Source organism: Pelmatolapia mariae, linkage group LG18, assembly GCF_036321145.2.
Source record: "Pelmatolapia mariae isolate MD_Pm_ZW linkage group LG18, Pm_UMD_F_2, whole genome shotgun sequence".
Classification (NCBI taxonomy): domain Eukaryota; kingdom Metazoa; phylum Chordata; class Actinopteri; order Cichliformes; family Cichlidae; genus Pelmatolapia; species Pelmatolapia mariae.
Window position 1 is genome coordinate 26,728,584 of NC_086243.1, and position 27,593 is coordinate 26,756,176.

Genomic DNA, 27,593 nt, shown 5'->3' on the forward strand with positions numbered 1-27,593 from the left:
GCAGGGGGTGCTGGAGCCCATCCCAGCTATCATAGGGCAAGAGGCGGGGTACACCCTGGACAGGTCGCCAGTCTGTCAAAGGGCTAACACACAGGGAACTGGTTGCAACATGGCAACTGCCTCAACGCTACCCGAAATTGAACATCCCCCACCCTAATTCAGATCTGGCATTTGGAACTATCTTGGTTTTCATGTGAAGCATGACCCTGATGGTAAGCGCGTCATGGACAAAAGTAAAACAGTATGTCGGATGTGCCATGCAACACTCAATTGGTGGGAACTAGTGCGTTAACGCAGTTAGCTTGTTAACGTGTTGACGCCGTCCAGCCCCACGCACGGGGCGATCCGCGGTAACTCGTTAACGGAGATTTGCTGCGTTATGGCATTAACATCATTTTAACAAGATTAACGCTGACAGCACTAGTGGGAACACAACGAATATGACTGCACATTTACGTCGACATCATCCTAGTGCAAAGACAAGTGAAAGCAGACAAAAATAACAAGCACGCATGCTACAAACTTTACCCGAGTCATTTAGACAGCCGTTAGCACTGTTTTGGGGTCATATATATATATACATATATAACAACCACATTTATCACCTAACACACTCATGAGTCATGCCCCACACCAGTGCACCAATATAGTGTGTGCATTTAAAACAACCCTCTTAATCCAAAAAAGGAACAACTCATATGGCTCCTACACAACCGTCACACCAAAAACCAGCAACATTTAAGAAATAATTTTAAAACATTGGTATATTCTTCAAATTGAGCTTAAAGAACCACATGCATGGCAAAGTTGCAGTAAATTGCAGTAACAGCAGAGGGAGATATTTTATTTTAAGCCAACATGAAAATAATCATGGTAAAGTGTTTAAACAGACATTACTAACACATTTACATTTAAATACATTTTATAATATTAGCATATTAGCTTAATCGTTTCTGGTGATTAAGGACCCTGGAATGTACTTCATACACTTTTTTTCTCACTACAGCCTTCTTGGCTTTAAATATAATATCTCCCCCTGCTGGTAATGAAAGTTCTGCATGTGTGTCCGTGTCATGTCATTCTTTGGAGAGACAAAGTGTGAAATGGACACACTGGACCAGCATGTCTATTATGCCTTTATGCATTCATAGTTCTTAAAAACTTGTCTTATCATCTCTTGTATTACCTGCATGGGTTGATCATTATTTACACTGGGACCAGTAGTTCCGATTAACCACTAGCCAATCAGAATGCTTAGCAGTTCCCCCTGCCTCTATAATCAAGAGCTCAGTCTGATGATGTAGTTGCAGAACATAAATCTGAGGGACTATAAGCGGACTAATGTTGCATTCATAGAAAGTAAATTTATTTTGTGAAAACTCTGTTTCATGTTTTCTGTTCTGAGTTAATTAGATCAGGAAAGCGGGGCCATGCATGACACCTTGTTATGACTGCCAATGTAAGAACAAACTACTTTGTTACAGGTAAGAGTCTGATAGCACTGCTTCACTAATTCAGCTAATGAGTTTATTGTTATTGTAGAGAGCTTATGATTTATAATAATATATACCAGTTTTACTGCCAACACATATATGTAAAATCTAAAAACACATGTCAGAGGGTAAGTGGGTGATTTTGAGTTGAGTATAGTGCAATGTTGATGTTAAAATGAGAAATGTTTTTGGGTTTAAATATGATTCTGTCTTCATTATCTCATATAAGATTGTGTTCCTGTGATTTTGACCCTGCTTCGTGCCTTACAGTAGGTGCCACCTTTTTTTGGTGTAACTGACTCTACTCTGCGATTAGTGAGCTGTGCATTGTGGCTGCTTACTCCTGCTCTGTGAAGAGGAGCGTGTGTTGGTGATTTAACATCACTTTTATGTTTAGTGGCCAACTCTTGTCCTCCTGAAATACAGAGGGACCCCAAATCTTCTCAAAGTGAGCTGCAATCCACTAAAGAAAATCATGGAAGTCCAAATCCTTCTCAGAATTATAATACAATATGGCAATGCTGGTGATGAGCAGAGATGGAGCTGAATCCAAGTCCACTTTGTAAGTCCACCTTCTGGGCAGCCATCAATCCCTCTGGTGTCTCTGCTGGAATTTCCAACTGTGAGCTGATTTCCAATTATATATCCAATTATATATTATAAAGAATAAAGTTACTAGCAAAAACACACAAAGAAAAGAGTGCTTTAGCACTTTAAGCCTTTTCACCCTCTCTCAGATGTGATGAGAGGTGAACCGAACTTCAGTCTCTCTCGATCCGACCTTTCTCCACATCAACACACAAACCTGTTTTGTCATTTCCGAAACTGCACGTATTTGTTTCCTCTCAGTCTCTCTCACCAGAGATGCGAGCGAAGGATGTGAGAATAGGGTATTAGAAAGGGAACTTAATATGTACATTCTGGCAAATGACTCAGTTGACTGGAATCAAACTGTCACGTGTGCAGGGAGTGTTTCTGCTTTCTCAACCCAAAGCTGTGTCAAGATGGAGCGGATTGTGTTTTTTAGCGCTTTTTTATGGCTGTGTTCATGTGAAGTAAATGGTAAGAACAAACTTTTATACTAACTCGGTGAACTCAATTTATCTTTAAACCTAGGTGTTACCTCAGCACTAATGCATGCTGTAAAATATGTACAGCAAATAAAATCATTAGGGAATGAGAGGAAGAAGGTCAAGTAAATGTAATATCAATAAATAATAAACAGGATCATATTGGTATTGACGTGCTGTATATAGGCTGACAGGCACATCATAATACATCAAATGGAGTGAGAGCATTTCTGAAAAAAGCGCTGTAAGCTACTAGGAAGTTTGGGCTAACAGTTACAAAAATGGTTTTGTCACAATCCTGGGTGCGTTTGTTTTAAGTTCAACATTTTAATTGAATTTAGTATTATATGTTAAGAGTGTTGTTTTCTAGATTGATTTTATGTTTTGTTTCCCAGCATTATAAAGCTCATTTCTGTTTAGGTTTTGTATTTTTTTTCCATTATGTTTTAATCATAAAAGACATAATTTGTTCATGTCTCCCCCAAAACACTTATCACTTATAGTTAATTTCCTTGTTTTCCTGCTCTCTTGTATTCCTGTGTTAGATGTTCCAGTATTTAGCTGTGCTGTTGGTGAGATAAAAGACAGAGAGAGACAAGTTTAGGTAGTTGCTCTGTATTATGTTGACACATGACGCAGACGAAAATAAAAGAAGAGGGATCACTTCCTTAAATTTAATTTCAGTACTTTCAGATGGACGTGTACAGATTTCTTTTCTTCACAGTGCGGTATAGTTCATTATTATACATTTAAATACTATGTAGAAGTGATCAGATAAAAGAGGGTAATTGTGAATACTTATAAATATTTTGTTTTTATCCCAAATGTCAGGACAAGTTTGATTTAAAATAATGAGGGAGTTCCCCAAAAACACAACTGAACTGTTTTGGAGAGACAATGTGACAGAACAGTTGTGGAAGTGACATTAAATAACTAATAGCAAATAGACTACATCTTTCCCTCCTGCTCAGAACTCTGGATAGTCGTGTTTTGTGAAGTTTAATAAATTTAAGCACATCTCTGGATGATAGTGTGAAAGTGAAACCATCCCTCTTAGTGGGAGCAGGTTTTCTGTCTATGAAGCCCGTATAATTTGCTTGGCACCACCTCAACTGACTGGAGGCATTTGCCATGTTTCACATCACTGCTCAGATTGGGCAGGAGAATATAGAGAAGTGAATCTGATATAGTTTTAAGAGAATTAAATGCTATTTCACATTATTTTAGTGATCTTAAGTTGACATAACCTTCTGTCATTATAGTAAATTTGACCATATATAGCTTCATGCACATAATTCTGATATTTGTGTTGTTGTTATTTTTTTAATTCTGTTGTTTTTTTTTTAATTATTATTTCTGTTCTTTTAGAGTTCCAATATGTGTTTGTGCAGCATGGAAAGGACTTACATCTGGATATAAAGAAATCTGTTGTACTTGACAAAAAAACTGATTTGTTCTGGAAATGTAATAAAACTAACAATGTAGCTAAGTATGGTTTTAATAATGATCCAGTAGTGTTTGACAAATATGAAGGAAGGGCTGAGGTCTTTGGACAAAATTACGGGTTGCTATTACGGAATATACAACACAATGACAGTGGAGATTATACTGCAGTTTTGGCTGGCGGACAAGACCAAAAGGTAGCTGAATACAAAGTCATAGTCCAAGGTAGGTTTCTGTTTTCATTATCCTTTGAAATCTTGGTCAGGCATATACCTGTCTTAAATCTCTTCATGTCTGTCACTCTTCAGATCCAGTGTCTCCAGTTAATCTGACAGTGGAGTCTGTGTCTGGCAGCTCAGAGTCCTGTGTCCTTGCTGTGAACTGCAGCACAGTGGATTCATCCATCCACCATTCTTTTAGATGTGATGACAAAAACTGCTTTCACATGGAAGAAAAAACATTCAAACTCCAAAACTATTCATCCTCTTTCATTGTCTACCTGCAGCAAGACTTTATTCTGTGTAATCACAGCAACCAAGTTAGCTGGGAATACAATAAGATCAAGTTTGACTGCAAGACAATTACAGGTAAGTATAAGAGCAATGATGATATGAATGATAAATCCACTTTAATATATTATTCAGCTCAGTGAACAAAGAATTGTAAACCTAAAAGCATTTTTTTAATCCTAAGGATTTTATCTGTTTCCAGGTGAAATATAAGGTTTCTGTTAGATTCTCAAAACCTCCAAGCCCACGTTTGGTTTGGTGAAGAATTCTAGTGTAGTTGTAAAAGTTTTCACACCCTGTTCTGATCATGAATACCATGCATTTACCATTATGGTCTGCCCCTACTCTGAAGAAGCAAACATACCATTTTGTGTATGCAAATGTTTGTGACACTAATTTGTTGGAGTAAATTGGCACATCAGTAGATATGTTGTTTAATAGTTGTAATAAAATAATCACAATCACTGAAATGGCCACTGAAAAGCTCTAACAGAGCTCAAAAGGTTTTAAACCAACCACCACATTTGCAAAAGTTGAGTGCTTGGGCTTTTAGAGCAAGTCTACCCTAACAGAAATAATTGTACAGTTATTGTATACAGAACACATTTCTAACCCAATGTTTTGGTGTCTTTGCAGTTCCCAGTAGAGCCATCCTAATTCAGATTTCAACTTCAGTTGGTCTCTCTCTCTTGTCTGTCTTCATTGCCCTTTGCATTGTCACAAAATGTAAGTCCCAGTGTGTTTTTAAGCAGCAACAACAGTGAATCAACACTACACTAAATACACAGAAATCTTGCATTGTATTAAAGCATACACTTCATGCACAAAAGCCTTCCTTGTATGATTCTGCAATGCCATAAGAATGATTATAGTGCAGCTGAAATTGTGTTTTGGTACCGCAGTATACATTTGTTTGGTATAAGGTTTTAAAGATGTAATTGTCACTCAAAACAGTGGTGGCCCTGAAAAGTCAAATGCAGCGCAACTTCAGAAAACACAAGCAAATAGAAAAATTCTGCAAAATTTTTTTTTTAAAAAGAATGAAAACAACAAGGAACATAATACAAAGACCAGCTTGAAGTGGACATGAAAGACTACATGTATAAATGCAAATTTACACCATGGAGCTGTGCTGTCAAAAAGTTTTCCCGTGTCAGTGTATTTACTGCTTAAGAGACAAAGAGTGAAAATGGGCAGTATATCCTTCCCAAAAAGTTGATTCTGTTCATCTGGATGTAGGAGAAATGTTTTGTCAGTCATCCAAGTCACATCTTCAGCTTCTCAAGAGACTGCCCACCTATTGCAGACTTTCCTTACCTGGATGATTGAGCATGCATCAAGAAGCAGCATATCCTTGATTTGTTAACACAGAAGTCATAGTTGCAGCACGTGGCAGTACAGAAATTACCTCCTTAAACTGATTTTTATTTTCAGTCTCCTTATGTTCCCCTGAGTTATTGGTTCTGTTATTAGTAAGGTAACATATACTAATGTAAGCCTATTGACTGCAACCAACCAACCAACCTGACGCTGAACTGTAATGTTCTGTACTGACAAAAGATGGCGCTAAATATGTTCTAAACACTTCAAACACTTATTTCTTAAATCCTGGTTCATTTTATACAGACTTTATACATGTAGTTTTTCATCTCCACTTTAAGAGAAGTAACTGTATTATTCCATTGCAGAAATCTTTGTTACATTTTGAAGGTTATTCCATGACCAATGTACAAAATAGGAGAACTGTGTTTTACTAAATTCTGAAAAAATTATTTGTAGAGGAGCCAGAGGAGTGACAGACAAACGAGCTGTCTGTAAGTCATATGACAGTACACAGATAAGAAGGGAGTTCAGCCAGAAAAGAACTGTGAATAAAAATATAAGATTGATGGAAGCCTAAAGACACAACCATGTTGTCTCTATATGCTTCTTAGTCAGTAATGTGTAGTGGACAATGGATTTTATTTATAAAGTAAACTATAATAAAATTAAGATACAGCCACTCAGAAGTTTCTCACTTAGCCAGAAGCATCTGCTGGTTTGTACTTTATGTAATTCCCACCATAAGAATTCCCATTCATTCAATTCCACCTAAAGGAGCCCACAAAATTCTTGCGTAATTGTACAACATTATTTTGACAATAGTATTTATCTGACATGATATTTTGGATTTTTTTCTAGGAAATCAAACCGGACAAATATTGCAATCAGATTCTCTCAGGAGTGCCCTGATGGATGATGGATGAGTTCCCACAAAACAAAATCTTTTGTTTTTGTTTTGTTTTTTGGGTGGGTGGGGTGGGTGGGTCTTTGTGTCCTTTTAATCTCTGTGTCTGTAGATTCTTTGTTAGATATCTATAAAATAATTATAGCTTTGTCATAAGCACTGTGATGTTGATAGACACACTAGATAGCAAGAAAGGAGGAGGGCAGGAAAACTGGCAAGAAAGCCAATGCATGAAGGATTGAAATAGTGAGCTCATGCATCAGATATGTTACACAATTTTTGGGATTTCATACCACTTTTTACTTGTATTTTCAAATGTCAGCTTAAAGTCGAACCAATAACTATATTTTGCAGATTATAAAAATTTATATTTAAAAGGTTATAACTGACTGTAAAGAATGCCAAAATCAACCAGGTCTCTCTGTTACAGATGTGAACCTTAATGGAGAAATAGTGTCACGACCAAATATAGGTCAAAACTGGTGTCTGCTGATTTTGCAACCTTATTTTATATATTGGATGTGGAGCTCCCACTGGCAATTCAAAGGAGGCTCACCAGTTGGGAGTGTGGCTGTTATGCAAAAGGAATATGTGCTGTTGTGGCAGGCATTTTTTTTTTACTGATAGTAATTTCATAGTAATTTAAGTAGTTTCCAGCTCATACTGTGCAAAAAGTTTGACCCACCCCTAATTTCTTAATATTCTGCCATGGGAAATAATGGTAACAACCATGCCACCGTGCAGCCTATGTAATAGCATAAAAATTACATGTGTAAAGCTATTACTTTTTAAGTTATCACTAATAACTGTTCTTGAAAAGGTTACAGTTCTAACAAATGTATTTTTATTTATACACAAATCAACAACAGTGTATTTTAACTTCAAAGTAAATATACTGTAAGTACACTCTTCTATCATTTATGAGGCAATTACAGCGGACTAAGGTGAATTTCATGTACAGTCTGAAAAAAAAACCCTTTTTAAACTTATTCTGTGATTACATGTACTAAAGACATTTTTTTTTTTTTTTTTTTTGTCTGTCCCATTTGGTTCTTCAACAAGGATACCAAATGGATTTATTTTGCCAAATGGATCATCATGGCATTGCCGTATTGGTCCATTTGATCAACCTTTGTTGTTATTATTTATTTTATTTTCAGTTGTTACAGATGGGACAGACATGACTGGGGGATAGGAAAGAGAGGAAGGAAAAGAAAAACAGAAGGGAAGAGGGACAGTGAGAAAGGGCATCCTTAAACTAAAGAAATTATCCTGTCACCACACGTTTACCACACAATTTATTAAATACACCTTGGACACTTCTGTGTTGGACCCCTTTTGTCTCAGTTCTTAGAATCATCAAACCAGGGAATGGTTTTTAATCTTTTTGGTGAGCACATGCAAATTGTAGCCTCTGTTTCCTGTTCTTAGCTGACAGGAAGGGCATACAGTGTAGTCTGCAGCTGTAAGCCAAGTTTTGATGTGTTGTGTGTTCAGACATGCTCTTTTGCACATCTTGGTCATAAAGGATGGTTATTTCACTTACTAGTCTGGTCAAACTGTTCAAAGTTATGTAGAAATCTTAGTAGATCATCAGTTTATAAAGTGCTCAGAAAAGCCTGTCTGGCACCAATAACCATGCCATGCTCAGTGTCACTTATAACAACTTTCTTTCCCTTTCTGGTTTACAGTTTGAACTTCACAAGGTTGCCATGACACTGTCTACATGCCTGAATGTATTGAGTTGCTCTCCTATAATCACCTCATTAGATAATCTTCTTAAGCTGAACAAGTATAAAGTATTTTTTCTGACATTTTTGTCTTGTAAATGTACCTTTTTTTTCATAATCCACACAATTTTGAGTTTTTGCTTTAAGTGATCCGAATACTTTTAAAATCTTTTATCATGCCTATGGGATTGAGTCTTTTTGGAGCAAATTACAGCTTAGTCTATATCTTAATTAACAAATATGAAACTGTGTAAGTGAAGCAGACTACTGTTGATCCGAATTAAACTCAACATTTCCAATATCAGGTTTAACATTTTGGTAGATAGAAACATTTCATTTATTAAGAGGCTTTTACTTTAAAACAATTATACAGTAGGAATACATTGTGAAAAACAAAAAAGAAAAAATGAAAGAGAACGCTCAAAAGAGAGGAGAGTCATTCTTTGTATTTATGTCACTGTTGTTACATAGAGGTTTTAGTCTTGGGACAACCCACACAGGCTGTGTGCATCACTGCTGAAAATCTTGAATGAGGAAGCTTGCACTTCCTGATTTTCAAAGCAGGTGTCAAGATGGCACGCATTTTATTTTGGGGAGTTCTTTTGCTGCTTTCATTTGAAATACAAGGTAAACACTTATTTTTACACTCTAATTAGTATTATATTTTTTATTAGTATTATTTTGTACACTAATATGTCAAAGTGATTTGTCTCCTTTGTTTGTTGGAATTTGGTTATTGTACTATAGCACTAAATTGTTTGTAAAAGACATACAGCAAATGACGTATAATAAATAATTGTCAGGGAGGAAGAAAGTCAAATAAATACAGTGAAAAATGAATAACTGGCAAAAAAAATTATTGGTATTGAGATTACAATAATTACATTGCAATAAGTATGCTTTTGACATATTAACAAATGAAAAATCAGAATGAATTTCAATATCAATGTTTCTGAACTATGAATAATGGTAACATGGGGCTGGTAAGTGCTGACTATCTTCTTGATTTCTTTGTGTCATTTTTAAATTCTTTTCCCAAATCAATTTGATGTAGTTTTATCTGGCTCCTTCTTCACCAGAGAGGTGACGTTCCATGGCCCAGGCTAGTCTTGGTAGTGATCAGTCCACTTCTTCTTCAGTAACTCAACAAACCATGTAGTGCGAATAAACAGAATTCCCTTAAATTTTTTTGATAAGCACTGAAGTACTGTACCAAACTCAAAACCAGTAAAACACAAATTCGCTAAAAGTTTTAAAGTGTCTGATATTAAATTGAAAACTGAAGCAGCCATGTTCACATTTTTTAAAAAGATAATATGTGTCTCTCTGTCACATAGGCATACACACAAACACACACACACACACAGATGTCAGTTGCTGACATCTATCTATTTAAGTTGGTTTCCTCCTCTTTCCTCTTGTCAGTATCACTTCTCTCCCTCTGTCTGTGTTTCCACCCACAACTTTGTGTTATGCATATGCAATTGTGAGCTAGAACTAGAATAAGCCACTTATTATATAATATTTTTAGAATAATTTGGACACCATTTGGCGGAACCCCTGTTCAACAAGTTTATTTTTAAATGCAATGTTTTCATTACGATTTTGGTGAACAAAAGACTGTAAGAGGGAAATTTCCATAAGAGTGCCAGGTCAGGGTCACGTCACTCTTTTCTGTTTATACTTCCCCCTTATAACTGGCTAATGCCTGCTTGTTCCACTTCTTTGGAACTACTGTAGTCTCTGTACCCAGCTGAGCTCAGAAGAATTTACTAGCCTTGAGAGCAGGGAGAAAGGGGCCAGTGTAGAGACTGCTGTGTTGTAATCTACCAAATGTATATATTTTTAAATGATTCAAATTATACATTTTATTAAACATATATATATTTAATATATATTTCAAAGCCACAAGTTAAAAGACAATACAATTCTGTGTCATGATTACCACAATCTGGCATCATGGCACAAAGCTTTTTCTTTTTTCAACTGCAAGCCAAAAAGAGGACAGTTAGCAGGAAACTGGAGCACCAGACCTGTGAGAACTGATAGCAGAGGGGACCCAGGAAGAGCAGTCATGGGAGAAAGGCAGCACAGGAGCAGGGGTGGCCCGGAGCTTTAAAACCATTTGCAAGTCTTCTCTTTAATGTTTCTATAATTTCCAGTGGTCATGTATTCTCAGATATTCTCTGATGAACTTAACTTCACATTGATAGTTGTATTTATTTACTACCTCTGAAAAAAAGGAAACATTAGCCCAATGCATTTCTGCAGCTTCATTGCTGTGAAATTATGGTAATCATGGCAAGTAGAATCATCTACAATATTAACTCGGCTACATGAGTACCACGTTTTTGTACTGCACTCCTGCAACAACGTTTTACAAACTGCTACAAGCACAAATGCAAAGATCAGGCAGACAGACAGACTGTGGGTTTGTCTTTGGTCTCCTCTGTACAAGCTGGAAGTCTCTGCTTGACTGAACTTCCTCTTATAGTTAGTTTTACTGTAACAAAAACTAACAGACAAATACTATTGCTGTATGAAGCAACAGTATATAGCAGTATGTCATAAAATGGGTGATCACATATACTGAATGACTCCTTACAACAAAGTGAAATCAACAGAAACAGCGTGATTACTAATCAAAGTTAAATGTGAAATGGTGCATAATAATATATAATGCTGATATTATAATTGAGAGGTGGTTAAGTGTGTGGTCACAGCTGTGAGACTGCAAGTAGATGAAGAAGCACATATGAGACTCTGATAGCTGTGAGATAAACTCCAATGTCTTCAGCTCTAACTAAAAATAAACACCAGTGTCTTCACTTTCTAATTTAATTCTGTCAGCAGTCACGAACTAAATGGATGCTAAAATTATTCTACTGAGAAAAATATTTTTATTACCTCTTTCTGAGTACACACATTTACGCTTTGAGAGTGACGTATGTTTTAGATGAACATTCAACTTAAAAAAGCAGAGTTAGAAGAACACACAAACAATTGATGGACACTATATAAGTGTCCATTCACTGCAGACATATGCAAGCAGTGGATGGTCTGCAATTTTAGATCCTAAATGAGAAAATGTGAACAATATTACAGTAATACAATATAAAACTGTAGTTATATAGAATGATGAATACCTACAAAAACAGTTTTAAGTTTGATAGCAGTTTCTATTTCAAATCTGTTGTCATCACTAGTTTAGCTATTATTATCTGTTATTCAGTTAGATCAGTTTGAGCACATATGTTGACAAAATGACAAAAAAAGTGAGAACAATTTTATGTTCCTGGCCAATGTTACTTTGACATGTGGAGAGAAAGCAGAAGGATCCAAGTTTGGAATCAGAAGTGTGAAAGAAGAGTGAACTGAATGAACACAGACGTTTCTGTTTTTCTTAAGAAACCTGATCGATAGATTTTGCAATTCTACTGATATTTTATTTTCATTAATCTTCATTTAATTTATTATGGGTAATTTTTGTATCCTATTAAAGAAAACAAAATGCACAAACGTGTGGATGTCAGCAAGTGCTGAGACAAAAACAAGCAAATAATAAATGTAAGAAAACCAGCAGCTCAGTAGCTGTGGGGCTTTTGTCTATTGAAGGAAATAACAGTTGAATCACTTCTTTAAATTTAGTCACAGCACTGTCAGATAAACTTCCAGTTTAATCAAAAAATTTCCCCAGTGCTCGTTAGTTCATTATTGTAAATGCAAATGACAAATAATAATAATAAAAAAAGATAAGATATAAGAGTGTTTTCAAGAAATACTGTTTGATGTTCAAGCAGACAGTTATGGTCTGAAAGGCTAAGAGTAAGGATTTCAACAGTTTTCATTTCCTCTCATGGAGGGAAGCAGAGATGCTTCCTAAGACGAAAAAGGATCTGGTTAGTTTGGTTAGTTTCATAAATTTGGACAAATCCAGATATTAGAGGCGCACCATTCAAAGCTGGGTGGAAGTCATATCCTAATAGGATATTGTTGGAAATCACCTAGACAACCAGTGACTGAAGGATGATGTGGAATGTGCTACATGTGATTGCGAGTCAGATTGGGGAAGGGAGTGGGGAAAACCACAATCAAACATTTGGGCAGTTACACACAAATCTATATTAATTTTAGAGATCTGATTGGTGTAAGGGTGTTTTATTCCAGCTGAATAGCAATTAAACATATTTACACTAATAAATATGTGTAATTATAAACATATAAATAGATGATGTAACAATTTTGACTAAACAATAATAAATAAATAAATAATAAAGTAGTCAAGAAAACAATACTGACAAAATACCTATTGTACTTAATTTGAGAGATTTTCAGTAGCATGTTAATAAGATGATTCTCACATCAAGTTTGTTATTTTTCTTCCAGGGATCCAACATGTGTTTCTCCTCCGTGGAAAGGACTTACACCTGGATATAAAGAAATCTGTTGTACTAAACACAAAGACAGATTTGTTCTGGAAAGTTAATATAACTAACAATATAGCTAAATGTGCTTTTAATAATGATCCAGTAGTGTTTGACAAATATGAAGGAAGGGCTGAGCTCTTTGGACAAAATTACGGGTTGCTGTTAAAGAATGTGCAACACAATGACAGTGGAGATTATGCTGCATTCATGGTTAGCAATAAAGACCAAAATGTAGCTGAATACAAGGTCATAGTTCAAGGTAGGTTTCTTTTTTAATCTTTTTGAAATCTTGGTAAGGCATAGACCTGTTTTAAAACTCTTCGTGCCTGTTACTCTTTAGATCCAGTGACTCCAGTTAACCTGTCAGTGGACTCTGTGTCCACCAACTCAGACTCCTGTAACCTCACTGTGACCTGCAGCACAGTGGATTCTCAAATTAGCAAGACTTTTAGATGTGATGCCCAGAACTGCTTTCAGGTGGATGAAAATAGTTTGAAGAAGACAAATGATTATTCATCTTTAATTGTCTACCTGCATGGAGACTTCATCATCTGTAATCACAGCAACAAAGTGAGCGTGGAACAGAGCAAGAAGAATAAACCCTACTGTCAGATAAAGACAGGTAAGGTTAAAATCCATAAATACATGAATGACTGATTTAAATCATAACCATTTAAAGATTTTATGCAGCAGAACAAAAAACTAAAACTATAAACTAAAACTAATTTTTAATCTTTAAAGACTTCCTCTCTTTATATGGATCTCTTCATGTATTTCAGTTGAAACGGAAGGTATTAAAATCTCAAAGAACTGGAAACTACCATGGTGTAATTGGGATACATTTTTTCTGATAAGAACCATTTTCTTTTTTACCCTAAAGGAAAATGTCTGTTTGCTTTTGAAAGAACTTGTTTTGATGATACAGGCACTACTTCCTTGCAGGCACAAGCACAACATGTTGTGTGTCCAAATGTCTGTGAAATGATCCAGGGTTTTTAAGTTTTCTTTAGTTTTGTATTTTTGATAATCTTTGTTACATTGTTCTGTTTTGGTTTCAGTTCCATGTTTAAATAGTTAACCTAAGGTTATCAATAGATTCTTTTGTGTTCTGGTTTCTTAAGTTTACGTAGTAACATTTAGTCTGGTTTCTTTATCTCTGATTTGTCTTGCTTGTCATGTGTTTCTGTCTAGTTCAGCCAAATCTGTGTTTGTTTACCTTTCTGTATTGTATATCTTGGTCCAGGTCTCAGTGTTGCTCATTTGCTGTTTTATTTTGGTATCCTGTGTCCCGTTTCCCATGTGTAACATGTTCAGTTTTGCTCCCCTTGTCTCATTTGTCTGTGATTAGTGTCGGCTGAGCGTCCCTCTGTTCCTTGTTTCAGTCTCTCTCACCGTGTGTCCTGTGTTCCATTGTAGTTCATAAATTCCTGGTTTCTGTCCAGTCATTCTCACAACAGACATGCCATTAACCAAGGTAGTGATCTAAAAAGGATTTGCGGCTTTCCATAAACAGTCACAGAAGTGTATGAAAAGTTCTAAATCTAATAACGTATGGTTGGTGTTTTTTGATTTTTGATTGGTAGTCAAACCTTTTGAGATTTAACAGAAAGACTTACAAAAATAACCGCAAATTTAAAATTACAGTTTCTGGTCATATTGTTTATGATTAAGTATTTTGTTTTCTTTACAGTTTCCAATGTACCCACCATAATTGCAGCTTCTGGTGGCTTCTGTGTTTTCATTGTCATCATTGTCATCATTTGCATTGTCACAAAACGTAAGTCCCTGTGTATTTTTTCAGCAAAAACAGAAAATAAGAATTGTTGCTACTTAAGTACACTGAAATCTAATACAGTCCCCATTAAAAGTTTTTCAAGTGGTCTTAAACTTTTGATCGGGACTGTGTAATGTTTACACAGACTCCAGTCCTCGAGGGCCAGCGTCCTGCAACTTTTCTATGTGTCCCTGTTGCAACACACCTGAATTCAATTAGTGGGTCATTAGCAAGACTATCGAACTTGACTGCCTGCTGAGGTTGCAATTGAGCCATTTGAGTCATGTTACAGCAGCTCATGAACATGGTGCAATAAAAGTACTTTTAGAAGTACATTTTTCCAAACACTTAAATTTACTTGAGTAGGGTTAGAGGTTGCCACATCAGCATGCAGTAAAGTTCTATACTCTTGCTAATAACCTACCAATTATATTCAGGTGTGTTGCAGAAGGGACACATGGAAAAGTTTCAGGACACTGACACAGAATCAACCTTTTGGGATTTACTTACTAGGATGATTGAGCATGCATCAAGACAAACAGTATGGATCTGCTTTCTAAGACATTTTAAAAGTGTAATTTTCATTCATAATGTCTGGTTTAATTTGCCTCACATCTTCAAAAAGTGTTCAATTAGGTCACACATTGGTTCTTACATTTTCCCTAATTTCACAGGTATGAACAAATGAGCAAATATTAGAAATGAAGTAAGCTGTAACATTTAAAATCTATGGATCCAGTTTGTCCTGTCTAGATTATTTTCATTAAATGAATTGTCCTCAAAGCTTCATGGATCTTCACCGGACTGCAAAAATGGGTCTAAAAAATAAAGGTGTCCCTCAGTAAGACAATATGGGACGGAGGAGATAAAAATGACAAATAAAGCACTGAGATGCTGCTACATTTGAACTAAAACATACCCAACTGCTTTAAAATGTTCCATAAGTTAATTAATACACATAATTAGTACACATTCACAGGAGGGTTAAGAAGTAATTGGACTGAAATGTAGGGTCGAATTTAATCCCTTTCAGATAATAAATCTGAATTTGGCTGAAAGGTATATATATATATATATATGGTTTCTATTAACCACCACCACAGGTTCCATCCTCGCCACCACCACAAAAACACACACATACACACAAAACAACAAAAAAACAGACAAAACTGAAATCTACTAAAAAGATATATTATCTAAATATTTGGTACCAGCTAAAGAATGAGCCGTTAAAAGCTTTTTTTGTGTGTTTACCCTAGATTTAAAACTACTTTGCCACTTTTGTTGCTACTATTTTTAATACACATATTACTGTGGGAAGTGCAGCTTTGAAGCAAACTCTGTTTTTGCACAAATTTGTGCCTGAAATTATTCCGCACCTTTTGCTTTATAACAACTGGGATAGGTTCAGTGTTTGCTTTGAATATCACATTATCTGTATCTCACCAGGTTTCCAGTTGTTGTGTGTTGTGGAGCTGCCTGAGCTCCAGTAAAAGTTGAATTGGATACAAGTACTGCACGAAACAAGTTTTGACCAGTAATTAATTAAAACTGCTCATAAAAAACAAAACAAAAAACTGCAGACACAGCTGTCTTGTTTATCGATGCAGCATCTGCAGTTCTCTCAAGAAAAAAAAATACTGCTAATCCTACCTGGTTAAATAGCATTAAATAGTTTAAATATTTCTAGAGAATTTATTGGTGATTGTTATTTGCTGCCTTCCATTAACGTACTTGAGACATAACTGTGAAAAGGAAGGTTGCACAGTTAATACAGGCCCTTAACCAGTTTGCTGTTCATGGCTTCGAGTAATATTATAATAGCGAAAACCCTCTAAACCTCATCTCTTCACCAGCAGTATAGAAGAGATACATGACAGACTGTTGCATCTAAAATAGCACCAAACACTAATAGTAAATATATTTTCTAAGGATGAAAGTTATTTTAAAAAAAATGAAAATTCCTATTGACCAATAAAGATTGATGATTTTATTTATTTAATTTACACACTGATCAATTCACTGTATGATAACGGGACAGTGATGTTTTAGTTCTCTGTAGCTAACATGAACTGATCTGGAGTCATTGTTATTTCCAATGAGGAATTTAGAAGTTCCCGTGGAAAATATGCATAGTAAGTAAATCTGTATTTTCTGTGACTGACTTGCAGGTAAAAGAAGAAGCCAGGAAAATAAACTGTATGAGGCTGCTCAAGTAAGTGAACACTTTTTTTCTTAAGAGAAAAAAGAAACAAAATGTGTTATTCTAGCAATTAAACAGCTGAGAACTGATTCTTCTAAACAAAATCAGTTTTATTTTAAATTCCCTTCAAATTAAGAATGGTTTCATGAGTCTTCTACATAAGAGCTACATAAGAGCTAACAAACTAGTGTTATGTGTCTGTCCAAAATCAACCTCCATCTTCTTCCTACACTAACTGCTCCACACATTTTTTGTTTTGTTTTTCTAACAAAACACTTTTGATTTGTTTCTAGGAGCACCCTCCAGGCCAAACTCGAAATGAGAATGTGCCAGGAGATGCCTCGAGTCTTTCTCCAACATCTACTTATGCCCTGGTGGAGTTTCACCCTAAAACAGAATCCACAAAGTCAAAAAAAAATCCACAGCCAGAGACGGTGTATGCTCAGGTTACCAGAGCTACCAGACCCAGAGTCACTGCCCAACAAACAGAGCTGGAGAACATCAGTAGTATAAATTCACAAGGCTAAACACATATGAACTATGAACACTTGAACTCTGCTTTTTTTTCTAAAATGTTGGCACAGAGGACATGTTGGATCAACTTGATCACCTGTTTAAAACACAAATGAACTGAATATTTTCTTAATGTTTTCAAACATTATCCTTTTCTGTAGAAATATTTTTGTGTTTTAGATGGTGATGGCTTACTGTGAAGTTCACTATTTTGTTTATAGAGCTATATGCTTAAATCCATTTTTCTTTTTTTGCAGTTTTCCTGAATAATGCAGTGCATTTAATCTTTATCAGTAATTATTGCTACTATTTATGTATTACAGACTATAAAGAAAACTAAAAGTTAATACTATTCAAGGTTTTTTATTTTATTTTATAGATCTAAACCAGAGGTGACAAATATCAGACTCCAATCCAGCCCACTGCGGGCTTTTAAAAATGTGAAGGAGGGCATCAATTTTAAATGTATTTCTCTCTTAAATGTATGTTCTTAAGTATTACAGCTTTTGTTACATTTGTACTACATTAATATAAATCATATAATATAAATTCTATAATAGTTATACAATTGAATGACAAAAGTTCCTGTTTTTTTCAATATCTACCATGGAAATTCCTGTGGTTCAGTAAAAAATAAATTGTGAATTAACTAAAACTTTGTTATATAATTACAAAACGGTCTGGGAATTTAGCTAGCAGAACCTTTTATGTGATTTTACACATTTAGTTCTTCCAATTTAAGCCCAAAGAGTTGTGCTGACAGGTTTTTTGCATTTTTAAAATTTCTTATCGTACATAAAAACCAAGACGTACAGTTGAAATTTTTCTTGTATTAAAATATCTGATTTTAAACTTCTTTACATTGACAGAAAGAGGAGAGTCACTGGTTATGCCTTGATTTGACAGATGTTTTGCTTTGGCGCTATATAAATTAAAATGAACTGGTCTGGCACACTTATCAAAGTGGGCTGTATGTGGCACTGTAAGATGTGTTCAAAATCCCTGATCTAAACTTTATTGGAGAAATGTATTAAATCAAAATCCAGTCATTAGGAAGAATTTGTTAGTTAACAGCCACCTTAAATTTGTTGTGGAAAGCGAGCTGCAACAGACAAAACTTTCTGGAGTTATACTCCTGGAATTGTATTATTTAAATTCTAAATAAGTTTTGACCAAATGTGACATGTCTAATGGAGTTTCCCCATATTTACCCTCATGAGTACATGTTACTGCCAGTCAGTACATTTGGTTTCTTGATAAAGATGACATGTCCAAAAGATCAGATCTCTTCCTGTTTTACGACTCAGACTGAATGCCTTTGTATTCACAGGTCATAGTGAACTACACAAAAGTATATAAGACAAAAAAGGTTTTCATTGCCTTCATGTTTTTTTTTTGTTTTTTTTTTAAATTTAGCTTCTGTACCAGGAAACTAAAGTGTTTTTGTAAAAGACCATAGAACCAAGTCCGCCAGAGCTTATATTATATTTTTACATGCTGTAGTGCCATTTTTGGGAGCATTTCAAGTTGCTATACATCAATACAACCATTATAGCCCAAATTTTAATAATATGTATGCATTAAGTGCATAGTAATTACATAAATTGCAAAAAAGTGCAATAAACCACAAAAAAATGAAAATGGTTTTTGTTTTTTTAACATATATTTCTAGTTAGAGAAATTTAAGAGGCTTATCCCTCAAAACTGTAAATACAAAAAAGTTGCACAAAATAGTTTCCCACCACAGGAAATTTATTTTGAGTGTCTTCATAGTTTTATTTTTGAAATACACCAATTTTTATATACTGCAGGAAAAAAAAACAGCATATGCATCAAAATAAACTATTTCCAGCAGTGCAATTTGACTTCTAAGCATCCCAGAAACGACACAGAAAGCCATAAAGTCAAACATAACTTTTAAAAACACCAGTATAGGCTTACAAGGCCCTGATGGTAAAAAAACTACATTTCCGCTATTATGACGTCACTTCCGGTTTCGGGCAGGTAATGGCGGACATGCGATAGTTTGCCTTGACCTCTATTCCAGTGTAGGAAGTGTTACAAACAGCTGATCGGATCGGCAAAGCCTGTTTCTGGGATATTATGTTTTTGTTGCTGCAGGCGCTTTGTATGCAATTTTTGCAAAGCTATATGTGGAAGGAAACCGTGACCTAGGGCAAGCTGATGGCATAAGATGTAAGTACAACTCCTCCGGTTTCATATGCAAAAAAAATATTGCGCTAGCTTATGTGGTTGCAGTTCTACCGGGATTTAAAAATAGTTACGCAAAACAGAGCATGCCGCTCCGACCGGCTTTAAAGGGTTAACAAAAAACATGTTTTGCTTTTGAGGAGGTTCAACAAGAAAAAGTTGTGAGAAATGTTTCAATTAATTTATTGGGAAGATTATTTTGAAGCCAAACATTTTGGAACTGATTAGTGGTGAAAAATGCTGTGTTCATCATTTCAAGATAATGGTTTTAATGTCAAATATATTGGAATTACATGTTTGGCCTTTCTACTTGCACTAGGGCATGTGACGTATTTCCGTTTCCAAATACTACCGCTTGGACGTTTCCGGTATGTTTGTTTATCTATCGGTAGCTATGCTAATGTCACTTCAGAATGAGTATAAAAAGGAAAGTATTTAAAACAGAACATTTTCAAAAACAGGAGAAGAAATACTCCGAGCATTGCTGTGTCCCACTTTGTTCGGCTTCAGCCAAATTTAACGGCATACTAAGTTTTCATGGCTTTCTGACCCATTCCGACTTGAGAAGACAATGGCTGGTAAACATACGCCGGGATCATTTCACGATTACCTCTCACACCAGGGTCTGCAGCAGACACTTTGCCAGTGATCAACTCATAGAGCCAACAACCCTTGATGGTCGAAGGCAGCTTATTAAAGGGGCTGTACCAACACTTTTTGAGTGGAATGGCTATAAAGTTGAACCACCGCGGCGTAGTGTTTGGGAGAGAACGGAGCGACGCCCTGAACTAGTTCCTGCTGACGATCAAGAAGAGCACAGTCTTACAAGAGATCATGACTACTACTCAGTCCCTGAGCCGTCTGCATTGGACATATCTGCATCAGCTGCAGAAGACCTGTCCAAAGACGTGGAGACTCTGAGGAAGGAAATACAGGAGTTACGTGTCCAGCGAGAATTTGGGTTACAGCGTTTTGCTGGCTCCGACACTGACATCCGATTCTACACCAGGTACACCTAAGCTCTATTCAAGCTAACTGTTTAAAATATACCAAGGTCACCATCAGTTAAATTTCGAAAGTGTTTCCAGTCTTAATGAAAACTAAATAGATATTTACTTTTTCTCTGCTGATTGTATGTTTCATGTAGATGCTTTAGTATTTAAACGATATGCTACAGGTAAAATACAACACCAAATAGACTCTTAATCAGACTATGTTATACAGCATACCATTAGCATATTTGTCACAGTTTACATTATTTTTATGTCAGTGTGTAATGTTAATTAATGATTGACACAATGTTTGTCTCTCTCGTGAATAGATTTCCAAGCCATGATCATTTGATGACATTTTGGTTTTTGATTGAGCCTTGCATCTATAAAATGATCCGGGTTTCAAGAGCCAAGTCAGCTGCCAATAGGAACGAAGAAGTGTTGACACCTGCACGCACATCAACGGTAGGTTAGGGGTTTGTTGGTAGTTAGAACTAGAGGTGTAATATTAATGTATTTATGTACAATAACATTAAATTATGTACAATAACATACATACACAGGTGTATATATGCTAAATGACTCAGCATCCTTTACATACATACACCTGTGTACTACAGCACCTCATTGTTTACCCCATGGTACAGTATGGTATGCATAACCATTACAAAACATTTAGCCAAGAAAAGCATAATTTTACTATTTCATAGCTTAAGGAGTAACATTTTCCCTTTTGTTTTCACCTTCCAGAGGCAGCTGCTACAGCCAATTGATGAGTTCTTTCTTTTCCTGGTTTTCCTGTCAGTTGGTTTGAAGGAGAGGGACCTGGCACACCGATTTAACATACACCAGTCCACAGTGAGCCGCATTATTGCAACATGGACAAATTTTCTTGCCACTGCACTGGGGTCTCAATGCATCTGGCTTACACGTGAAGAAGTGCAAGCTTACCTCCCTGAGGAATTCAAAGATTTCTCAGACACCCAGATGATCCTTGACTGTACAGAGCTGAGGTGTCAGACACCATCCTCACCACTTCTCCAAAGTGAAATGTACTCTTCGTACAAATCCCACTGTACGATGAAAGCCCTGGTTGGCATAGCTCCACATGGTCCAGTGACATTCATCTCTAATCTGTATGCTGGTTCGGTTAGTGATAAGGAACTATTCAAACAATCAGGCATTGCTGAGAAGTTGACTGAAGACATGGCAGTGATGGTAGATAAGGGCTTCCTAATCACCGATTGTTGTAAATGCAAAGTGTACTGCCCACCTTTCCTATCTAAGCAGAAGCAGATGCCAGCATACCAGGTTAAGGAGACGCAGGCCATAGCCAGACTCAGGGTACATGTGGAGCGAGTCATTAGGAGGATAAAACAGAACAAACTTTTTGATAGCATCATTACCATGTCACATGTTTACAATATCAACCAACTGTTTGCAGTAGCATGTATGCTGTCAAATTACCAGAACACAGCATTAGTTAAAAAATGGGTTAAGTGAGACAAGATGGACTTTTCCCAAGACACCAGTGCCAGTACAAGTAACTTATGGAAAATGACCTGCAGCTGAGGCCACTACAGTTGCATTTCTTCCTTGACAAAACTTGATTACAGAACTGGTACTTGAGTGCTGATAGTTGAGTTCCAGTTATTGATAATTCTAATTGATTGTAAATGTTGAATGTTAATAATACTGTTTAATTATACTACTATATTACTATTCATATTCAACAAAATTGTTCATCAAAATTATAAAGTAAATCACTAAATCGTTTTAAAATCATAAGTGACATTGTGCTTTTGTAACATCCAAAATACCATTTGTCATTTTCTTCATTCAGTTGTGTTATTGTCTAAATGTATGTCAGTATGCTAGGCATGGATTTTTAAATACTTACCATGTAAATAAGTTCTGCACAAATTCAGTGTTTTAATGTGTGTTTTTAAAAAATGAAATTGATGCCATTGCTTAAATAACAATTTATTGATTTCACATAAAAGTAACATGTAACAACAAAATAATTCATGAAATACATTGCAAATAAAACATCAGTTATTTTGTTCCAGCCAGCCTGAAGGATCTGTTTTCCTTTTTGCTATGTTTTCACTGTTCATTTTTCCAAACACAGGTATTTTGGCATATATATGTAAAAAAAAAGAAGTAGTCAGCCTTTTCTCTGATTGCATTGTGCACATCTGTATCCATGTATATTCTTTGCACTAGGTAGTCCTCTTGTGCCTACACAACAAAGTCACACCACTGCATCCCACTGATGAGCAGTTGTCCTTGCACTTGCCAGTAATATGCGTGGCTCTTTTTTAGTTTAGGGGTACCACATTCCATTTGCACATATTTGGAGTCAATAAAGTTTTGTACACTGGGACATTTGAATTTGACGAGGCCAAACTGGGGGTATTCATTGGGGTCAAAAACAACACCATCAGGAGATGCAGCAAGCCAGGGGGCAATGGGGTGAATGACCAGACCACAGGGTGAGTAGTTAACATTCATTAGCCTACTATACTCTGCTGCTATTGCAGGCTCCATCTCAGTTCCTCTCCTCATGTCTGCTGTCTGCCTTGTTCCCTTCAATATACGCTCTGCAAGTGACTCTGCCGAGCTCTGGCCTCTGACGTGACACACCTCCCGAAACCTAGAGGCAGTCACTCTGGGCCTGCGGAGCTGATGCCACTCAGGTGAAGAGCTTTGCTCACGTGTAGCTTCCTCTATTTTGTGAGCCATTTCCAGAGTTACAGACAAGCTTTTCAGATGCAGAAGCTCTTCTTCTGAGCACACAAACACACAATCTGATGGCAAGATCTCATACCCCTCCAGAGGCAAGTGCGGTGTTGGTGGTGCATCACGGTGTAGTGTGATGTACCGGGTTGTCAAAACCGGCTGCTGATATGACAGAACACTGCCCTCCTGCACCAGCCCAAAAGCACTTTCCACAAGGGGCTTGTCAGGTCTCATGTTCATTGTGGTCACAAGTGGCCTGTCCTCAATATTAAATTTTGCATATGCCTCCGTTATTCTGAACAAGCAGGGATCTGGTAACGGACCCACCATGCCTCTGTAGAAACCACTCCTAAAGAAAACATCAATGACAATAATGTAAGGAAGAAGGTTATTATACTGAACAACAACTAAACTAAAAACTAAAAGGTGTAAAACAGTGGTGCATAAGTTAGAGACTGGGATGTATATGTACATGACTGAGTTAGCCGTCTTCAGAAAGTGTAATGTTGTATGTAAATTAATACCTATTCTGACACATGTATGTATGAACAAATAGCAACATGCATTTGTAACACAGGAAACCAAATTTTACAAATCTAATTACCGTACTCCAGTCTGGGCCATCCTATTTGGTACCGGCTTAGTGAAGATCATGGAGTTGATGGGTCCTGGCTTCACACCCTAACAGAAGACACATTTACTATGGATGGTGTAGCTGTTCATGTGTAAACATGGACTAATTCAAAAACTTTAACCTCATTTAAATTACCACTGTCCGTGGCTTGTGCCATTGCTGTTCAGATTCCGTGCAGCTATGCAGAGGGGGGACAACCGGCACTCTGAGCTGTGAGTAGTGTGCTGTTTGGAAGAGCAGTGCCACTGTGTGATTGCACATAACAGCGCCTGCCACACAGGAGCACTGGCTATGTGTCAGTACCACTGGCGATGAATCCAGAAGCTTAATCTAAGAAGAAAGAACGAAAATTAAAAATGTAACATCATCTTCATGGAAGAGCCGAACAGGAACATAGTTCAGTGTTATGGTTATTGACCCCTACAGGCTTACCCTCCTGAATGCTTAGTGTTTCCTTCTCTCCCTATTAAAACAACTTAACTATCCTTGATAACTGTAATAACTTAGATTGTGTATATTTGCAGTATTAACTTGGTGTAAAATGTTTCTGATCACCCAAACACACGTTGATTAAACTATCTGACTAGTCAAATTAGGAGTGATAAAGCAGGGAGACAAGAAAAACATTCAAGTTGATGGGCCTTTAGGAATGAACTTAACTAATGCTTAAATGAACTGAACCCCGCTGAACGGGGATTAACAACTTTACACAGCTTCCTGCCTACACTTAGTCTGTGTGGTGCCTCACTCTTCCTCATTGACCTGTAGCACAGGGCTCTCACACCGACCTCCCCTGACAACCTGTCTTTATTGGACACTGAATAAAGATACAAGTACCATTAGCATTATTTCTGTATTATTCATGTCAGCACGTCTTAAACATATATACTTTACACTTAGCAAGAGTAGCATTACGTAGTTAACTACCTCCTTAGTTAGCCAACTACCTAACGCTATTATAACAGTGTCTAACAACAAAAGTGACATTAGTTAAGAAAACCTCAACTATAGTTTCGGACGACATAAAACACCGTTTAAGAAAACATGTAATGTAGAGAATTGACATCAAATGAAGGACATAGCGGAGTACGTAGTGTTTGCATTTGACGTTAGCTAACGTTTCTTTGTCGCTTAATTTACGTTTTCTTACCTTCGTAGTTGTGTATATATGATGCAGCATATAACTTAAATCCTTTATCTAATTTGATGGCTGGGATAGTCGTCACTCTGCAAATCCGATGAACATCAGTGATGTTCAATTTTGGGAGCTCTTGTAGGCAGCGAGTGTAGAACGTCGCCATGGTTTAACCATACCGGAAGCACTGGGGCAGGACTACATAGAACGCGGAAGTGATTGTGCAAGTAGTCCATACTGGTCTAAGTTGTTTCATGAAGTGTGAGTTTCTGTTTATTTGTCTTGTCTAAGAATATACTTGTACCAAAAAAAAGACAAGAAAAACTCAGCTTATTTAAAAGACATCTTAGTATTTCTGTCATTGTCTGCTGTGAAGTTAGAACTTCATATTTTCATAAACATTTCAAGTCTTTTTCCTGATGGGCTTTTTGATATTTTTAAAGAATCAGAACTAAAAATGGAACCGTCCTTTTCTGCAAAAGTCTGTTGCTGATCCCTTCCTCTAAGTTTCACTCTCTTTATGTCTGTTTCCTCCGCCTCCTCAAGAACAAAAAGCACTGTACTCAGCAACCCTCCTCTGACATGCTCTGATTAATTGACAAAGTTAGAACTGCCAGTGCTATTTATTGACTCCTTATGAGAGAGGGCAACCTTGACCCAATAAATTATCACAGATATATTGTTGTAAAATCATAGTAATAGCGTCAAGCAGAATCATGTGCAGTAATGACTGTTAGGTGAGTGACAAGTATTTGTACTGCACTCTACACACAGGCACAACAGCAAGCACAAAGTGAAACATCAGACAGAGAGATGTGTAGGTGTATTTAAACCCAACTTTATGCTGACAGGAAGTCTCTGCTTGACTGAACTTCCTTTAAAGACAGATTGTAAAACGTAAATGCAACACAGCCTGCATGCTGTATGAAACAGTATATGCAGTATATCATAACACGGGTTGTTACATCTGTATGCTAACTCCTTACAGCTGAAGGAGATGAACAAAAGATTATTACTATAGTTCAGAAAGTAAATGTGAAGTTATAAATAGTAAATGATATTAAATGCATATATCACATTTCACACATAGTTTAGTTTGTGGGTGTTAAGAACTACAGTACACCCCAATGAAGTTGTGGTTCAGAGTTCGCTGCCTCAGTCCTTTCCCTGATCATGTACACACAGACACACAAAGTTCAGACATTAGAACAGTCTCTTTGACTACTCATTTAACATACTGATCAAAAGGCAACTGCTGTCCTTTCTATTTTCCCTGGTGAACATCATGTTTCTATCCACTGAGTTGATGTGAACAGCGAAGGCTTCTACCTCTTGGGTTTTGGTTTTAACCCAGGTTTGCTCCACATCTGTACAGGTGGCTAGGTGCTGTCACTGTGAAAGAGCCAAGAGATTTACTTTCACTTCCTCCGTGTCAAGGCTACATACAATGACACTTTTGTCAGTAAAAACCCTTGTTGTATTTAAAATATGTGGTGTTAAGGCAGAGTTCTACAAGCAAATCTGATTGGAGGGAAAACATCCTAGCTCTGATGGTGGCGCGGTGCTAGGAAATGTTGTAGGTGGATGAGTTTATACTGCTAATGATGAGTCTGAGTGGAACTCCTTTTTGTGGATCTTTATAAGTCCATATACACAAGCTATAGCATCCCCTGGGTACAGATGGTTATAGTTAGAGCAGTCAATGGCTTTATCCTATGCAAGTTAATGCTTGTTGGGTCTCATAGGTATCGTTGTCACTGAGGAGTGTAGTAAACGTGGGAAGATAATCAGCTGAGTTGAATACAACAGTGTCCCCTCGTCAGCTGGTAATATGTTAATGTTTTGGTCTTTGCTCGGGGAGGTGGTGGCCTTCATTTCTTGCATTGTGAAATTGCAAAGAGGAATTCTCACACTGGAGAGGATAGCTGAAACCATCCCGATTTGCTCTGCTTCTAGCTTGTTAATTTATTAATTCTTCACTAAATTGCTGTTTGGGTAGTTGTTATGAGATCCACTATGGGAAGCTATTGTGGAGAAATGGCAAAAAATTAGTCCTTTGGCAAACACGTGCTCTTTAGGTTCAGCGAAGTTCCTATCTGATAAGTTTTTCACCCACTTATCCCTTATCCTGTCTTTGGTCTCTTCCTGTTATGTAAAATTTTCAGCTGAGGAGGCTCTGGTTGCAAATTAGTGTTTCTGTATTGTTCAAGATACATGTTTTACCATACTCCTGCTTATGATGTACACCATAAGATGTGAGAAACTCCTTGCTTTTCAGTGAAGTTTCAGGCTTTAGTGTAAAGATTTTTCACTTGAACAGATGGAAACAACTAACAATTATTCAAAACATGCGAAATAATTTTTCTGAATGTGCTACAATATTTCCAGTACTTTTTACTTACAAAAATTATTTTCTGCAACACTTTTTGATAATGTTTTTTTTTTTTTTCAATGACTTGGTAATATTGTTGGACAGGTGGGCAGACCAGC

General features: G+C 36.6%; 3 protein-coding genes across 3 annotated transcripts; 2 read left to right on the forward strand and 1 right to left on the reverse strand.

The window, feature by feature from the left end:
- The first annotated feature begins 2,475 nt into the window (after positions 1-2,475).
- Positions 2,476-6,770, forward strand: LOC134617636 (uncharacterized). The gene is made up of 5 exons (XM_063462956.1): positions 2,476-2,555; positions 3,932-4,231; positions 4,315-4,593; positions 5,152-5,241; positions 6,697-6,770. Coding segments are annotated over exons 1-5 (729 nt in total). The 5' UTR covers positions 2,476-2,497; the 3' UTR covers positions 6,699-6,770.
- A 2,120-nt stretch (positions 6,771-8,890) lies between these two features.
- On the forward strand, positions 8,891-17,459 carry LOC134617472 (uncharacterized). Its single transcript, XM_063462722.1, has 6 exons — positions 8,891-9,099; positions 12,859-13,158; positions 13,240-13,521; positions 14,590-14,676; positions 16,845-16,888; positions 17,170-17,459. Exons 1-6 carry the CDS (start codon positions 9,045-9,047, stop codon positions 17,401-17,403), a joined length of 1,002 nt encoding a protein of 333 aa, XP_063318792.1. The 5' UTR covers positions 8,891-9,044; the 3' UTR covers positions 17,404-17,459.
- A 5,207-nt stretch (positions 17,460-22,666) lies between these two features.
- LOC134617432 (uncharacterized) lies at positions 22,667-25,301 on the reverse strand. The gene is made up of 4 exons (XM_063462675.1): positions 25,119-25,301; positions 24,104-24,298; positions 23,939-24,015; positions 22,667-23,683 (listed from the first exon to the last, which is right to left on the reverse strand). The coding sequence occupies exons 1-4, from the start codon at positions 25,146-25,148 to the stop codon at positions 22,834-22,836; spliced, it is 1,152 nt and encodes a 383-aa protein (XP_063318745.1). The 5' UTR covers positions 25,149-25,301; the 3' UTR covers positions 22,667-22,833.
- Between the last annotated feature and the right edge of the window lie 2,292 nt (positions 25,302-27,593).

Excerpts from the sequence above, each read along its gene's own strand:
- LOC134617636 (XM_063462956.1), top strand. The coding sequence starts at position 2,498 with ATGGAGCGGATTGTGTTTTTTAGCGCTTTTTTATGGCTGTGTTCATGT. Across the intron at positions 2,556-3,931 it reads GTGTTCATGTGAAGTAAATG|AGTTCCAATATGTGTTTGTG; the intron begins GTAAGAACAAAC and ends CTGTTCTTTTAG. Across the intron at positions 4,232-4,314 it reads ATACAAAGTCATAGTCCAAG|ATCCAGTGTCTCCAGTTAAT; the intron begins GTAGGTTTCTGT and ends GTCACTCTTCAG.
- LOC134617472 (XM_063462722.1), top strand. The coding sequence starts at position 9,045 with ATGGCACGCATTTTATTTTGGGGAGTTCTTTTGCTGCTTTCATTTGAA. Across the intron at positions 9,100-12,858 it reads GCTTTCATTTGAAATACAAG|GGATCCAACATGTGTTTCTC; the intron begins GTAAACACTTAT and ends TTTTTCTTCCAG. Across the intron at positions 16,889-17,169 it reads AACTGTATGAGGCTGCTCAA|GAGCACCCTCCAGGCCAAAC; the intron begins GTAAGTGAACAC and ends ATTTGTTTCTAG.
- LOC134617432 (XM_063462675.1), bottom strand. The coding sequence starts at position 25,148 with ATGCTGCATCATATATACACAACTACGAAG. Across the intron at positions 24,299-25,118 it reads ATATATACACAACTACGAAG|ATTAAGCTTCTGGATTCATC; the intron begins GTAAGAAAACGT and ends CTTTCTTCTTAG. Across the intron at positions 24,016-24,103 it reads GGCACAAGCCACGGACAGTG|GGTGTGAAGCCAGGACCCAT; the intron begins GTAATTTAAATG and ends GTCTTCTGTTAG.